This window comes from Chiloscyllium plagiosum, unplaced genomic scaffold, assembly GCF_037043375.1.
Source record: "Chiloscyllium plagiosum isolate Xiang-an unplaced genomic scaffold, Cpla_swu_hap1 HiC_scaffold_3, whole genome shotgun sequence".
In the NCBI taxonomy this organism is placed as follows: domain Eukaryota; kingdom Metazoa; phylum Chordata; class Chondrichthyes; order Orectolobiformes; family Hemiscylliidae; genus Chiloscyllium; species Chiloscyllium plagiosum.
The window spans coordinates 109,569,927-109,585,947 of record NW_028270141.1 but is presented as its reverse complement, the minus strand read 5'-3'; the positions used below and the strand labels follow the sequence as shown (position 1 = coordinate 109,585,947).

At 38.5% G+C, this 16,021-nt stretch overlaps 1 protein-coding gene and 1 long non-coding RNA gene across 3 annotated transcripts in view; one reads left to right on the top strand and one right to left on the bottom strand.

The window, feature by feature from the left end:
* The window catches only part of phip (PHIP subunit of CUL4-Ring ligase complex), a 200,247-nt gene extending 197,574 nt beyond the window's left edge, over positions 1-2,673 (bottom strand). For both annotated transcript variants that reach the window (XM_087982461.1, XM_087982466.1), the window contains exons 1-4: positions 2,290-2,673; positions 2,129-2,187; positions 2,015-2,044; positions 1,808-1,867 (exon numbers count right to left, since the gene is read on the bottom strand). In XM_087982461.1, the coding sequence (XP_087838587.1) occupies positions 1,808-1,867; positions 2,015-2,044; positions 2,129-2,187; positions 2,290-2,329 (189 nt within the window). In that variant the 5' untranslated portion in view covers positions 2,330-2,673. The remainder of the gene's footprint in view (positions 1-1,807; positions 1,868-2,014; positions 2,045-2,128; positions 2,188-2,289) is intronic.
* A 254-nt stretch (positions 2,674-2,927) lies between these two features.
* Positions 2,928-16,021, top strand: part of LOC148150640 (uncharacterized) — a 134,592-nt gene continuing 121,498 nt past the window's right edge. Inside the window, exons 1-2 of the long non-coding RNA XR_015754273.1 lie at positions 2,928-3,560; positions 4,823-4,977. This is a non-coding gene — a long non-coding RNA (uncharacterized LOC148150640). The remainder of the gene's footprint in view (positions 3,561-4,822; positions 4,978-16,021) is intronic.

The window sequence follows — 16,021 nt, the reverse complement described above, 5'->3', positions numbered from 1 at the left end:
TCCACTTGCAAACACCCTCTGTGTAAAACATTTGCCTCTTATGTCTTGTATAAATCTCTCTCCTCTCACCTTGACAATGTGCCCCATAGTCTTGAAATCCCCCATCCTAGGAAAAAAGACAACCATTAACTCTACCTAAACCTCTCATTATTTTATGAACTTCAATCAGATCGCCTCTCAATGTACTATGCTTCAGTGAAAACTGTCACAGTCTATCCAGCCTTTCTTTATAACTTAAACTTTCCATACCCAAAAACATCTCTTCTGAACCCTCTCCAACTTTATAATATCCTCTTCCAACTGATAACCAGAACTGGACATAGTATTTCAAAAGAGGCCTCATCAATGTCCTGTACAACCTCAATATGACTTCCCAACTCTGAATAAATAGAGTTGTCTTCAGGTAGACTGTATCTTCAAGCCTTGTATAGTGAGACCACACATCAAAGATTACATTTTTCAACATACAATTTTGTCTAGTCTTAAGAAAAGAATCTGCAACATTTTCAGTGATTTGGCCAGTATCTTGATAAACAATTGCACAGAATTTATGCTAAAAGAAATAGGCACTGAACTTCACAAAAGTTGGATTATATGTGCACTGCTCTTTTGGCAGATGCCTAGAGTCTTGTTGCAACAGACTAACTTAGCAATGTCCTGAAAAATCTGGCAAAACAAAAACTTAAAATAATCTCAATTTTAGCCTTAATTAAATTATTTATCCATTATTTGAAAAAGGTATGAGTGTGCAAAACAAATATGTATTTTTAAGTTAAAAATGCTATGCCACAGATTTTTTTTCAGATATGCATGTTCTTTCCTCCCTCTCCCACCCAAATCCACACCCCAATCAATTACACAAGTACAACGTTTTCAATTTTATACCACTTATGAATAAAAAAAATTCACCATAGTTTTCAAATAGTTTTGCACAGCTCAGTTTCTGGTATGGTATTTTATAGTTCAGAATTCTGAAGTATTAACTTGCAATTTTTTTGTATTCATATTGAAAAAACTGGTTTATATATCTAAACATATTCTTAAAATTACTGAACTTCATCCATACCACAGCAATACTTACGACAATTATTATAAAGTATAATTCACAAAATTATGCATCCTATTGCTGATCTAAAAGCATTTCATACAATGTCAGGTATGTATTCTTAATCACGTTTGTTTTGTTTTATTTTCAACGAAACTGGAAAATTTCCCATCAACTGAAACTCTAGTTCATCTTTTTTTAAGTTACTTTAACTATGTGATCATTCTTTTAAAAACAAAACATATCCCTGAGACTGCCTTTTTCAAGATGGAACAAACTCGCTGCTACAAAAAAAAACTAATTGCTGTAAAATCTGATGTCGTTTTGATTTTCTGTGTGTGTTTATGTGCAGATCTGTAAATGAACTAGAGAAGCTTTCAGACCAATCAGCGTTGCCAAGCTGCATTAGTGCTAGGAATATATATAGAGAGAGAGAGAGCGCAAGTCAAAGCGCCTCCCTGCACACTGCTGCTTTCTCACCACACTGAGCGCTCGAGTCACTCAGGCAGCCCTACTCCTGCACAATAATCATGACGTATCTTTATTTCCACTATACTTAAAACTACATATTTTTTCTGATAATCAGAATTTTAATCCAAATCTTCTAATACATTCCTAATCATCTGCCACTCACTACTGGCTGTTCTTTTTTCTTCCTAAAGCGCGATTTTGTGGGGGCTAATCCGGTTTTCCTAGTAAAATTTTTGCGGGAGATTCAATTTTTCCTCTCTAAAAGTTTTCTCAGTGATATGAATCTCTCACCAAATTTTCGTAGGTCCTGGGATGCTCCTTGCCCTTCCAGTCTATTCGTTTCGGCAGCAGCTGGAAAAAATAAAACATGGTTACAATCCCCCAAATCCTCCCAAAATCCTCGCCACGCATCTTTCCTTAAAATATCAAAAGGCGATAGTTTGAAATTAGAATCAAAAGTCCTCTGCAGAGTTAGAATGCGAACTGAATGCAGCCTACCTGCTTCTCCTCCACTTCGCGTATCAGGACCTGAAAGAGCACAGAAAACCCGTTTATTGTACATCAAAATCAGCCACAAGACAGTATTAAACCCCAAAATGTAGATTTACTCACCTCGGTCGCCTTCTGACAGGGTCCCGATGCCAAAAATCTGGCTATTAGGAAGTACAATTCTATTAAAATAATAAGACAGTGTTCAGTCATCAGATGCCTGATGGTGGCTGTAAATTTAAAAATAACCCACATAATCCTTTCTGCTTCATGTGCTTACTCACCAGATTCCAACTCATAGATTTGTTTAGTATCAGCAGGCATGTTTGGGGGTGATTTTTTAGTGTTAAACGGTGAGAGATCCGATGTAATCAGCTAGTTCTGTGCGTGAGTGTTTACTCTCCAGGAAGACTCTCCTCCATTCACCCACATAGAGAGGAGCCGACTCCTCCAGCAGAGCGACTCCTTCCGCACCAAAAACAGAGTTCCCCGCCCGACAACAAGCACATACACACACACACACAGAGCAGAGAGAGAGAGACAAAATCCAACACCCACATTTGCAAATGCAAGAAAATAAAATGAAAGGCGGGCGTGAAATCTTGCGTGAGATCTGTGGCACGCGTGTCAGCGCAGGGAGGTGAAGCTTTAGGGTTTTCGATTTTTTTTGTGTGTGGCGGTGGTTGTCGCTTTTTTTTTGTGAAGCGGATGGATCTGACGCATGGTTTGGGTTCGGGAGGAGGAGGGGGGTTAGGGTGAGCTGACATTACGCACAGTTACAGGAATGAGCGCAGCTACAATGTAGCGAGGGCAGGGGAAGGAAATGTAGCGAGCGAGGCAGAGGGATACCGCGCGCGCTCCGGGACCCAACCCAGCCCTTCCGTCCCCTCTCGCTCTCAAGGCGTCCACCCTCCACCGCCTTTGAAATACAATGTCCCCCCCCCAACAACAAAATTAACAAGAGGGCAGAAACCTCCCCCTTCGAGCAGTCTTGTTCGAAACCGAAAGAAGAAGGTCTGGAGGAGGAGACAGTAGAGGAAAAAAAAAGAGGAAGGGGGGAAGAGAGAGAAAAAGAAAGAAACCACCAGAGCATGCTTGTATTTTTCCCCCCTTCTCTCTCTGCTTTTTTTTTCTCGGAAGTCAGGGGCTTTAGTCACAAAAAGCATTCCTTCGGTTCGAGCTGTGCCTTCACAAGGTTGCCGGTAACTGGAGCGACCTATTTATACAGTCAATCTTATCTTGATCGGTGCGAGAGGGCGAATCTTGGTCGTTTCCGTCGCTGCAAATGGTGAAAAACGTTGCGGGGAGACAAGACAGCTTTAACAACACTTATTTTGCCAGTCCTGCCTTTTAATTTTCTTAATCTGCTTCAAAATTTGGGAACAGACATGTGTGTTTGTTTTTCATTTTAATGTTGATTTTGCGAAGCACTGTGTGGAAAGCTTTATTTACCATGAGTTCTTGTGTTGTAACCTTTGCTGTTTCGCGAAAGGACTGTGAGGATAGTGTGTGAATTTCATATTTATCATCATCTAACATACCTGAAAACATTAGTGTAAGTTATCTGATTATTAATTTGAAATTGTAATAAAATGCTATTTGATTTCTGATTTCATACTACGAAATGTGTTTTTAATTTAGATTTGTCATAAACGTAATCTGTGTTTAGCTTAGCAGGTAAACCTGATAAATCAAAATAAATGTCATTCCTTATTTTTTTTAAATTATAATAAACATGTAATGTATTCATCTTTTAATTTTTGATTTGCGTTAATTCCTAAGGAAAGTGTCTATCGAAGCTGGTCTCTGATCATTGCTATGGGAGCAACTATTTTCTTAGGATTGCTAAAAGGATTAATCAGGTTTTAAATATGCAAAGCTATTGTAAAATTTATACATTTGTTGGTTGTGTGCATGTGCACTATATAATTTACGTTCCATTTACCAGTCAGTGTTTCATTCTTTTTACATCAGTTTATTTGGAAGGCAACAATCGGCTTTTAAATTGTTGCTTTCATTGTCGTGTCAATAATGTTACATATAGAACACATTTGGCATGAGCTGATCGAGAGTGCCATGTCCCTCAAAGTAAAATTGATGTGGGTTGTTTCTGTCAGTGCAAAATTTGCCCTTCATTGTAGTCCACGGAAAAAAAGCCTTGATTAGAAATGTATTTTTTCTTTAATGTATCGTGCACAAATATTATGTTATAGTTTGTTCTATGTAACTAAATGACATTAGTTGGAAAAGGGTCAATTGAATCAGTACAGTTCACTAAAGTGAATCTACAAATGGAATATTATTTTTGATATACAAATTGGAAGCTAATCTGACAATTTCTCTTGCTTTGTATTTCTAAATCTTAGTTCCTATATAGGAAAATGATTTTTTTAATATGCATATTAAAAATCTTAAAAATGTTTACCACTTATTTGCATCTTAAATGTGACTGCATTGTGAAAACCTGAATGTCCTGCTGAAGTTCCAATGTTACATTTCTGTTAGAAGATTGAAATTCCAAAAAAAAACTTAGTGTTGATGCCCAAACTGGGCTGATGAAGGTTTGCATTGCCAATTCTGCACAGTAATCTTATTCTTGCAACAGCAACCCTGAGCAGAGGGATTTCTTCCCCGAACTTGAGTACAGAGAGTAACGCACTAATGTACCATATGTGTTTCTATAAATTCCAAATTCACTCCAACAAAAAAATCTTTAATCCACTGTAAATAATCAACTATCCTGCTAAAGCAGAAAGTGTGATTTGTTTGTTTTGTATTTTACACCTGATTGTTGTCACCAATGTTGCTGTTCTTCAGTCATCACAGTGGAAAGACACACAGTTTCACATGATCATTGAAGAGGAATGGATCAGCCTCTGTCAACTCATCATTCATCAAATAGAGTGCTGTGCCCCTCTGTGATGTTGCCAGTGACCCACCATAAAACTCCCAGATCAATTACTTCAATTGAGGTAAGAAAGTTGGAATATAACATCGTGAGATGAGAACTCCTGCTTGTGATATGGGGTAAGTCCCTAACCCATATAACTACAAATCAGTTGATTAGTTTTCCAGTGAATGACAGTGCAGTGGCAGCACTGATGCTCTGGTCTCTTACCGAATTAAGCCTCCTTTATGTATCATCCTGGGGGAAGGGGTGGTTATTGACTTTTTTTTACAGTACAGGGCACCACAACTGAGCCCAATCTTATTGTCATTTGGCATCCACATATGTTTGATTTCCAACAGTTGTTGTTGGATAGCAGTCAGAAGTGGGAACTGCAGCTGTTTCTTGCATCTTCTCCTTCAGCCAAGAACGCTGGAGCTAAATGCAGCCTCATCATTGTCTTGGCTGAGATTGATTAATTTAGTATAGGCTAAAAATGGACCTTGATCTTTTGTGATTTTTCACATTGAGCGAATTATCAAAGAGTTTGATAATTAAAGGATTAGCTTGTGCTTGCAGTGTTGTGTTCCGAACCCATGGGCTTTTCAAACAAACCAGTTCATTCATATGATCCCACAGATTAAATAGACTCTTGTTCTAATTTGCTGAGCCTTCCTCAGTTGGCTTTGGACAGTTCTAAATGAGACTGCAATTTGAATGTAATTGTTAATTGCTGGAGAAACCCAATAGGTCTGGGGACATATGTGGAGAGAAAGCAGCGTTAACACCTTGGTTCTACTGACTCTTTGTCAGACTCTGCTTTCTCTCCACAGATGTTGCAAGACTTGTTGGCTTTCTCCAGAAACGTCTGTCTTTGTTTCAAATTTTCAGCATCCACATTTATGTTTGTGTTTTGTTTTCCCCAATTTAAATAGCATTTTTTTTCATTTGGATTTGCTATTTTTGTGTGATGCAGTGGCATGGTGGAGTTGGTAGCTAAATTCAAGTTGATTTCATTTATGGGCAAGAGATGTTTATGAACAGACCAGGTTTTTCTGTTTGTTGTACTTGCTGAACCTGTGGCTTTGCTCAGAAAAGCTATGCAGGGCCAGACATGGTTCTGGGGATGTTGAATTCCTTTGAGGAAGGTACAAGCAGCATCCCTGCCAAAAAGATCCAGCTTTGCTCAATGTCTTAAAGTTGCTCTTGCTACATAGTCGACGTCCTGCATTTGTAAGTGCAGTCAGCTGACATAAAACCAATTAATGTTTGACATTTTTACGTTAGAAATGAACATCCCTAAAACTCTTAGTAAATTATGTGATAATTTTCAGGATACAGCATAGCCAATGCTGAAAATTTCAGCATTGACTAACTTCAGTTGAATCTTGTTTTAATGATTACCGTTTATGTAAGATATCAAATGTATATTTTCCATCATGTTTAAGTTACTGTATAATTTAAAAATAACCTAAAGTAAGACAAAGGCCAGGAATCATAAACGAGCTTTGACAAATCTGCAAATATTTCTATGGCACATTAGCAATAATTTTCAGTTCCTTTCTGGACATACGAGAGGTGCCAGAACTGGTTCCACTATTCCAGGAGGGAGCTAGGGATAAACCAGAAAACAATAGGCCAATCTGTCTAACCTCAGTGGTGGTACAGAATTAATTGTTTTGGAGAGACCGGGATTAATCAAGAGCAGTCAGCATAGTTTTGTAAACGGGAAAGGTCAAGTATGACCAACTTGAGTGGCTGACATCCTAAGGCCTTAAAGGAAGTGGCATCAGAGATTGTGACAATACTCCAAACTTCCCTGGGTGTAGAATAGGTTCCGGGGATTCTGGAAGTGCTAATATTCAAAAATATTATTCAAAAACAGAGAAACTCAGAATGTAAGAAACTGTAGATCAGTTAGTTTAACATGTCGTTGGGAAATTGTTAGAATCCATTATTAAGAAAATAATAGAGCATTTGGAAAGTCAAAATACCATCCATCCCAGTCGGCATGATTTTATGAAGAGTAAATCACATTTTACTAATTTGCTAGAATTCTTTAACAATGTAACAAACAATGTGGATAATGGGAATCCTGCAGGTGTAGCATATATCGAGAAAGCATTTGTTGAGGTCCTATACAAAGGTTAGTGCACAAGTTAAATTACTTCTAACCCTATGTGATCTTATTAGCTTAGAAGGTGGATTGGCTAGCCAACAGAAAGCAGAGTTGAGATAAATGGATCTTTCTCTGGTTGGCAAGATGCAACTAGTGGGATGCCATAGGGTTCAGTTCTCGTGGCCCCAACTATTTACAATCTATATTAATGACTTGGATGTGGGGATAGAAAATACATAGCCATATTTTCAGATAACACTGAATTAGGTGGGAATGTAAGTTGCTATGGAGAAATAAGTTGTTAACAAATGGGTATAAATAGGTTAGGTGAATAGGCCAATATTTGGCAGATGAAATTTAATGTGGATAAGTGAGAGGTTATCTATTTTGGTCAGATACAGCTTGTTATCTAAATGGAGAGAAACTTCAGAGTGTTTCAGTGCAGGGCATCTGGGTGTCCTCATGTATGAATCACAGAAATCTAGTATGCAGATGCCACAGGTGATAAGGAAGACAAATGGATTTTTGGCATTTATAACTAAAACAATAGAGTATAAAAGTAGGGAAATGTTGCTGCAACTGTATAAGGCATTAATGAGTCTGCAGTTAGAACATTGTGTACAAGTTTGGAACCGTTGCATGAGAAGGAACCGTTGCAGTTGTGTTGGAGGCAGTTCTTAAGAAGTTCTCTAGATTTGATTCCAGAGGTGACTGGATTATCTTATGAAGGGAGAATGAACAGTTTAGGTTTATACTCTGGAGTTTAAAAGAATTAGAAAAGATGTAATTGATATGTAAGAGCCTAAAAGTGATTGACAAAGTAGATGTAGAAAGGATATTTCTTATGTAGGGCAATCTAAACTGAGGAATCCTACTTTTTGGCTAAGGGATAGCAGATTTAAAGCACACAAATGAGGAGAAATTACTTCTCTCAAAGGGTCACTAACATGGAACTTACTACCCCAGAAGGAAGTGAATGCTGGAATTATCTCGTCCTCAAATTTACTCAGTTTTTAATAAATCATTCTTTGAAGAGTTATGGAGAATGAGCTGGAACGTGGAATTGAGGCTGAGATGAGATCAGTCATTTAAATGATGGGGCAGGCTCGAGGGGCTGAATTGCCTCCTACTGCTCCTAGTCCTCAAGTAAAGTTTAACTGGTTTCATTACTAAAAATGGCTCAGAACTGACGAAAAGAAATGTGTTTCTGTATTACCAACTTTTCTTGCTATTACATTTAGAGATAAATGGATAAGTTTATGCATATTGTGGAATGTGCGGATCTTTGATTTGCATATTACCATCTCAGTGGAGTGGAAAAGTAGTACAGTGTGTCCACACCAAGACCTAGCACAAAGTGAAATGCTGTGTTATGGAGGGAAATTGCTGTCAGAAAGTGAGCACATTAAATAATTGACACCCTCTGTAGTTTTATTCAGTGCGCAAGTAGTACTTGTTAGACACGGGTTTGTTAGTTGTGTTGCACTGGCCTTGATTGCAGCATATGGTCTCCTGTGATTGTGCTTCCATGTACAGTACAAGGAGACCATGCTACAGATTATTCTGGAGTCAAAATAATGCTTTTTCCAAATTAACCTTTTCAGCCAACTTGGTGCAGTGATGAGTGCAGTTCAATTCTTTTGGTGAACATCATGGTAGACTTTGGAAAGGTTCACTTTGGTATGATTTTGGGTGAATGTGGATAAAGCGATCAGTAGTGTGAACATTGCTCAGCTGCACATCACTTTTGAGAAAGGTCAGTGACTCAAACTTTAGAGTAGTGATCATGTGGACCTTAAATATTTGTAACATAAACTGTTAAGTATAAAGAGCGCAAAGGGGACAGAGTTCATGAAATGTGCATAAGAATACTTCCTTGATCATTGTTTTCATCCAATGAGGACGGAAAGCAGTTCTGCATCTAGTTCTAGGGAATGCATGGTGACTAGTGAGTTATGCTTCAGTCTGGCAGCTTGTGGGGTTACAGTGGTCAGAGTATTAGTAGGTTTAGTGTTGTTATGGTAAAAAAACAATCATTCAAACAGCTTTGACAAAGGATCAGTTAGATTGGAAACATCAGCTCTTTTTTTTAGATTACATTACAGTGTGGAAACAGGCCCTTCGGCCCAACAAGTCCACACCGACCCACCGAAGTGCAACCCACCCATACCCCTACATTTACCCCTTACCTAACATTACGGGCAATTTAGCATGGCCAATTCACCTGACCTGCACATCTTTGGACTGTGGGAGGAAACCGGAGCACCCGGAGGAAACCCACACAGACACGTGGAGAACGTGCAAACTCCACACAGTCAGTCGCCTGAGGCGGTAATTGAACCCGGGTCTCCGGCGCTGTGAGGCAGCAGTGCTAACCACTGTGCTGCCCTTACAGATGCTGCAAGACTTGCTGAGATTTTCCAGCATTTTCACTTTTTTGGATTCAAACATATTCAGTTGAAGTAAATTGAAAAAGAATTTCAGTACACTGAAAAATAATTTGTCAAGGCAAATCAAAATCAAAAATGTTTTGATTTATGAAGTGTGGACAATGTTGGCAAGCCAAGTGCTTTTATTGTCTATCCCGAAATGTCTTTGAGAAAGTGTTTCTAAAACCAGAGTGCTCCTGTGGCAGTAGATCGGAAGTTCCAGGATTTTGATCTGGAATATTTCTGTTTTGAAAATCTAAGTGATGTATGTCTTTGAAGACAGCAAATGGGTGCTTCTGTTGCCATACACCCTCTGCCCTTCTACTAAATGGTAGAGAGCCGAGGCTTTCAGAGATGCCATTCATGATGCCTTCGAGAGTTTGTGCATTTCAACCTGTAGGGAAGGTTAACAGTAGGTTATGTCTGACCAACTTGATTGGCTGACATCCTAGGGTCTTAAAGGAAGTGACATTGGAGATAGTAGATCCATTGGTTACAATACTCCAAACTTCCCTGGATGTGAGAGACATTCCAGGGGATTCAAGAAGTGCTAATATTCAAAAATATTATTCAAAAACTGAGAGACACAAAGTAGTAAACTACAGACCAGCTAGTTCAACATGCCATTGGGAAATTGTTAGAATCCATTATTAAGAAAATAATAGACCATTTGAAAAGTCAAAATAGCATCAGAGTCAACATGGTTTTATGAAGAGTAAATCATATTTTACTAATATCTATTGTTTTTTGAAAATGTAGCAAGCAGTATGAATAATGGGCCTCCTGTAGGTGTAGCATATATGTCTTCGAGAAGACATTTGCTAAGGTGCTACACAAAGGTTAATGCACAATTTAAGATCACATAGGGTTGGAGGAAATTTATTAGCTTGGAAGGTGGGTTAGCTAGCCAACAGAAAGCAGAGTGTTGAATTAAATGGATCTTTATCTGGTTGATGAGATGCAACCAGTGGAGTGCCACAAGGTTCGGTCCTCATGGCCCCAGCTAGTTACAGTTTGCTATTCACAATTGTGCACACTGCTACTGGTGCAGTGGTTGTGGAGGGAGTGAATGTTTATGACTGTGATAGAGGTGCTATCAAATTTAATGATTTTAAAGCATACTGGACTGATTACTGATAGGGAGGAAGGAAGAGCTTCCAAAATTAGCATTTTCTGGATTACTAAAGATTTCGCAATTAACATAGAAAAGCAGGAGGAAGCATGTGATAAACGTTAGGCTCTTAATAGAGTGGAGAACCAACATGAATACGGAAGCTGCATCTTATAAGTGAAAATTAATATTAGGCACAAATGGTTGCATGAGAATAGATTATCAAGTGATATGTGAAGGAGCCCAAATGTTAAGTGCATAAATACTAAATAAAGGTATTGTAAAGAGAGATAATAACTGGTTAGGTAGAATTGAGATCTTCAGATAAACAGCTTGGGTGAGGTATTATGAGTACTTTCCACTTCAGTGTGGGAAAATGCAAAGGTGAGAGAGAAAAATCAGTAAATTGTAGACCAGATAGCCTAACATCTGATTTCAGAGAATTAATAGAGTCAGTATTTAAGAATAGGTTGTCTGAATATCTGAACTTTCATTAAATCAAGTAAAATCAACATAGGTTCATGTTTGACAAATTTGATTTGAACTTTTTAAAGAGGCAACTGAAGTAGCATGGGGATGTTGGAAATCTAAAACAAATGTAGAGAATGCCGGAGAAACTCAGCAGATCTGGCAGCATCTGTGGAGAGAGAAACAGTTAACATTTCGAATCTGGTATGACTTCAGAATTCCAGGATTCTCTGTTTGTTGGAATTAAAATAGCAGGCAAGGAAATGAGTTATTGAGGTAATTCATATAGACGTCGAGAAAACAATTGGTAAAGTCCTACATAAGAGGCTGTTTTCATAATGATGAAGGTTATGGAATCAAAGACAAATTAATTGACCAGTTTAGGAAATGTGTAGGAGACACAGATAATGGGCAGGTAGTCTAATTGGCAGTGTGTGACTATGACCTGTGTTGGATCCTCAATGACTTGGTATATTTATTCACAAATTGGGATAGTAAGCTACATATCTAAGTTTTCTGCTCTCACTTAGAGGTGGCTTTGTAAGCATTGTCTTTGAAAATATTGCATTTGACAGACATTGACAATTTAAGTGATTGGGCAAAACTGCCAATTAGTTTCAGTGTAGGATTTCAATCCACAGGACATAAAAATGCTAGAACAAGGTACTTTCTAATGAGTGAAAGGCTAAAAGCAGTAGAACTCCAAAGACTGTGTTCTAAACCATTAAAATAGCATTAAAAGGTGCAGAAAATAATTAGACTAATGATACTGGTATAAATATCTAGAGAACTCTAATAGAGAGCAGAAGTCACATTTCAGCTATACCCAGCTGTTAAGCCATATATAGTGCTGTGATAAGTTCTTGGTAGCTTAGGAAGAATTTATTGGCCATCAAAGAGAATTCAGCATAGATTTACCATAATGAAACCTAATATACAAAAGTCAAATTTACACAGGTTGGACATCATGGAATTTAAAAAGTCAAGGGCAGTTTGAATTAAGTTTTCAAGCTATCACAGGAAGCAGTTAGGCAAAAGTGTGGTAGAAGGTTAGAGTTCTTTCGCAGACACCAATGGATGCTAAATCGATTCCAAAATTAAGATTGATAGACCTTTATGGAACAAAGATATTAAATATTGTGCAGAAAACCCTGATACGTGAAGTTAGGTCACAAATGAATCCTGATCTCACCAGATGACAGATAATTCCCAAGGCTGAAGGATCTCCTCAGAACATTCCGTCAAAGTAAAAGTAAAGACAGTGGTAGCAAAGATGTTAAAATGTTTCTCAAATCGTTCTGATACTTTAACAAATGTGCACATGCATACCATTCAAATATCTGTTCCTGTATCCCCTTTAAGGTTGTAGCAACTTGAACCATTTCATGCTGTGTTAAATACAATTAAACCAAAGTACTGAAAGGGTTAGCTGTACTCAAAAGAGAAAAGGTCACCTTATATAAATGGGATGTCTCTAGATTCCTGTCAATAGTAAGTGTAGAAATTATTGATAATCTTATATTCCTCCTTAGTTATGGGAGTGAAGGTGATTGCAAATTTTAAACATTATTCTAAAACCAGGAGAGTGGTAAACCTGGTAACAATAGGCCATTAGCCTGTGTTGGACAATGAAATAATAATCCAGTGTATGATTTATTGCTACTTAAAATCAATGAATTAATAGCACATATTTAATAATGGCACATAGTGTTTGACTGACTTAGTTCCATGATTTGATGAATGAACATGAAGGGTTCATAAGAATAGTGAGGATGACACTTGTGCATGTGGACCTTCAAAGGGGATTTATAACGTACAACATCATAAACTTCTGACCAAAATTGAAACTTGAGATTAAGTGACAGTGGCTGCATAGGGATAACATTGTCTATGGGACAGATGAAAGAGAATTGCTGATTTCTTTTCGCAGTCTGGAGAGAAGTATGTACTAGTGTCACCTAGGGGTTGATATTTTGACAGCTGCTCTTTTTAATCTACATTAATAAGCTGAACTTCGATAGGTAGGGAAAAATTTCAAATTTTGTAGGTGACACAGAACTTAGAACAGTGATAGATAGTGAGGAAGAAATAAACAGATTTAAGATGGGCATTGAAATTGTGAAATAGGTTGAAACTTAGCAAATGATATTTAACACAGTATGAAATGGTTCCAGCTGCTACAACCTTAAAGGGGATACAGGAACAGATATTTGAATGGTATGCATGTGCACATTTGTTAAAGTATCAGAACGATTTGTGAAACATTTTAAAAATCCATTCTTTTTATCTCTTAGTAAACTCACGGCTATCACCAGAGGTAAAAAGAAGTAGGAATACTTAATGAAGTTAAAGTTCCCTCGATCTGATGACCTGATTAGAGGGTGTTTAAAGGAGTAGATGCATTGCTTGTAAAATTTCAAAAACCTCTAAATTCTGGAGAGGTCACCGCAGATTGGAAAGCTGTAAATGTGACGCCTTCAGGCTGACACAAAGGAGAGTATAACCCAGTTATCCTAATTCCTGCCATTAGAAAATGATAGAATCTATTATTCATTATTGAAGGTCCCTCAAAATAGAGGATAACATTTGACAGGCTGGATGAATCTTCAAATGACTGAGCAGCCCAATTTTGGATTACTATCACTTTTTATGCAGAATATCAAGTTGCGTAGGTAAATGGAATTCGTAGCCCAAGACTGGCTTCCTTTTCCTTCCCATGTTACCACCATTCTGGTTTATGGGCTGAGTCACTGAACCTCAGAGTAGCTTGAATCTTGAAAGATCTGGAGGTGCCATGTTGAGCACTCAGCAGCTTTCTCCTCCCAGTTAGTGGTGTCAATGTCTCTGTGCTTTAAACGGCCTTTGAATGTATCTTAATGTTTTATTTTCCTTTGGCTGCCATTTGAGTGTTGGCCATTGGAGAGCCTGGAGAAGAAAACCTGCCAACAGAAGAATTTTTGGGGGCATTTGGACACAGTGACCTCCTTTGGAGTTGGTTCTTCATGAGCAAGACTTTGATACTGGTAGACATATCTTCGTGGAGAATGGTCATACTGAACCCATGGTCTTACCATTTAATCCCTAGGATTCAACTTGGCTTTGAGCATCCTCAAGTGATATTAGTGGATGGTCTAGGTTTCACTCAGAAGAGCAGGGTTGTCAACACAACAGGCTTATATACCAGGACCTTTTCTTGACTTCCAAGAGTCCCTGGTATCAAAGACGCAGCTTGTTTTCGTGCTGTATGACTGTGACCCATTTTGTCTACTTGAAGAAGACAATTCTGGCATAGTTGCCTCAATGCTGGACTTCTTCATCGATAGTGGTCATTTGGAGAGTGGTCACTGAGAAATGAGAAATGTTGCACGTTCTCCAGAGCCACCTCTTTATGTAGATAGTGCGAGGGATGCTCAACTCTTCCAGGGAATATTGGTGAAGGACTTTTGGTCTTATCAATGTTTAACAACAGGCCCAACATTACTTATGAGGTTCTGCAAAGGTCAGCATCCTTTGCATATCCTAAAGCAACAAATCCTCACATAGCAGTCACCTACAAACTGAAAATCATGGATGTCTGTGATGATGACTATAGTTTTTGCCCAGAAGCAGCCAAGATTGAAGAGTTTCCTAACCAGACAATATTGGATGCTGACAGTGGGTGGTAGGCTATCTCCGATGAGCTTAATGATGCTCAGGAAGTGGTCAAGCTTGTTTGACCCATTCTGGGATGTGAAAAGTGTCAGTTTCAGATCCTCCACTCATGATCTCAGTGGTCATATTGTCAGACAGGATTCGCAGGATTATGACAGACTTCAACAAAAGATGGTCAGCAATCGATCAAATTTCACAATTTAGAAAATCAAATGTCTCTGCCATATCTATGGAGTCAAGGAACAACTTTCCTGCAGACAGTGTTCCTGGATCCTCTGTCATTCCAACATCAGAGTTATCCCGCCTTGTAGTTTGGAGAAATAGTCACATCTTCAAATCTCTGGGCACATTTCTTTTCATTCCAGACACTGAGGCTGAGCTGATTGAGTCAATAGATGAGCGAGTAGCTGCTGACATGATATTCCTGAGTAAGTTTACTGTCTGGCATGCAAACCTTGTTGGTTTTTATCTCTTGGATGCCATGCTTAAGCTCATTGATGGTTGGTGGATCACTGGGGAAGTTGTGGGATAGTTTGCTGCTGCTGAGAATATACGACATCTCGTTAAATAACCATGGCCTCAGGTTAAGTCTAATATCTCAAGTACTGGAACAACTTTTGTTTTAAACTGCGCATTCATGACCTCCTGTCTGTACCAGATACACTCTTTTTCTTAAGCTTGATATCAGTGTTTGATGGTTATTTGTTTTTCTTGGGGTTGATAGGTAGTGATGAAGAGGCAGCAGCATAGTGGTAATGTCAATGGGCTAGTCATCCAGACTCCCAGGATAATGTTATGGGGACATGGGTTCAAATCTGCCACTCCAGATGATGAAATTTGATTTTTAATAAAAATCTGGAATGAAAACCTAGCTGAAAAGCAACTGTGTAAACACTGTTAATTGTCATAAAACCTCCTCTGGTTCACCAGTGTCTTTTAGAGAGAGAAATCTGCCCATCCTTGCCTAGTCTGGCCTATGTGTGACTCCAGAACTACAGCAATGTGATTGACTCTTAATGGAAAATAAATGCTGTGGTAAGATTAGCCACTGATGTTCACATCATGTGAGCAAATAAGTGATAGCAACAGATAATAAGACCGGAGAAGGGAGTAGGCCATTCGGCCCTTTGAACCTGCCCACTATTCATGTAACTCAGGAGTTTTCCTACCTTTTCCCCCATACCCTTTGATACTTTAGCCCTATCTAACTATGACTTCACAACGTTATGTTGCTTTCTGCAACAGAAGTTTATGGACTCAACACTCTCTGGGTAAAGAAATTTCTTTTCATCTCAGTGGTAAATAGTCTACTCCTGTAGTGTTGACTATGATCCCTGCCTGATTCTGGACT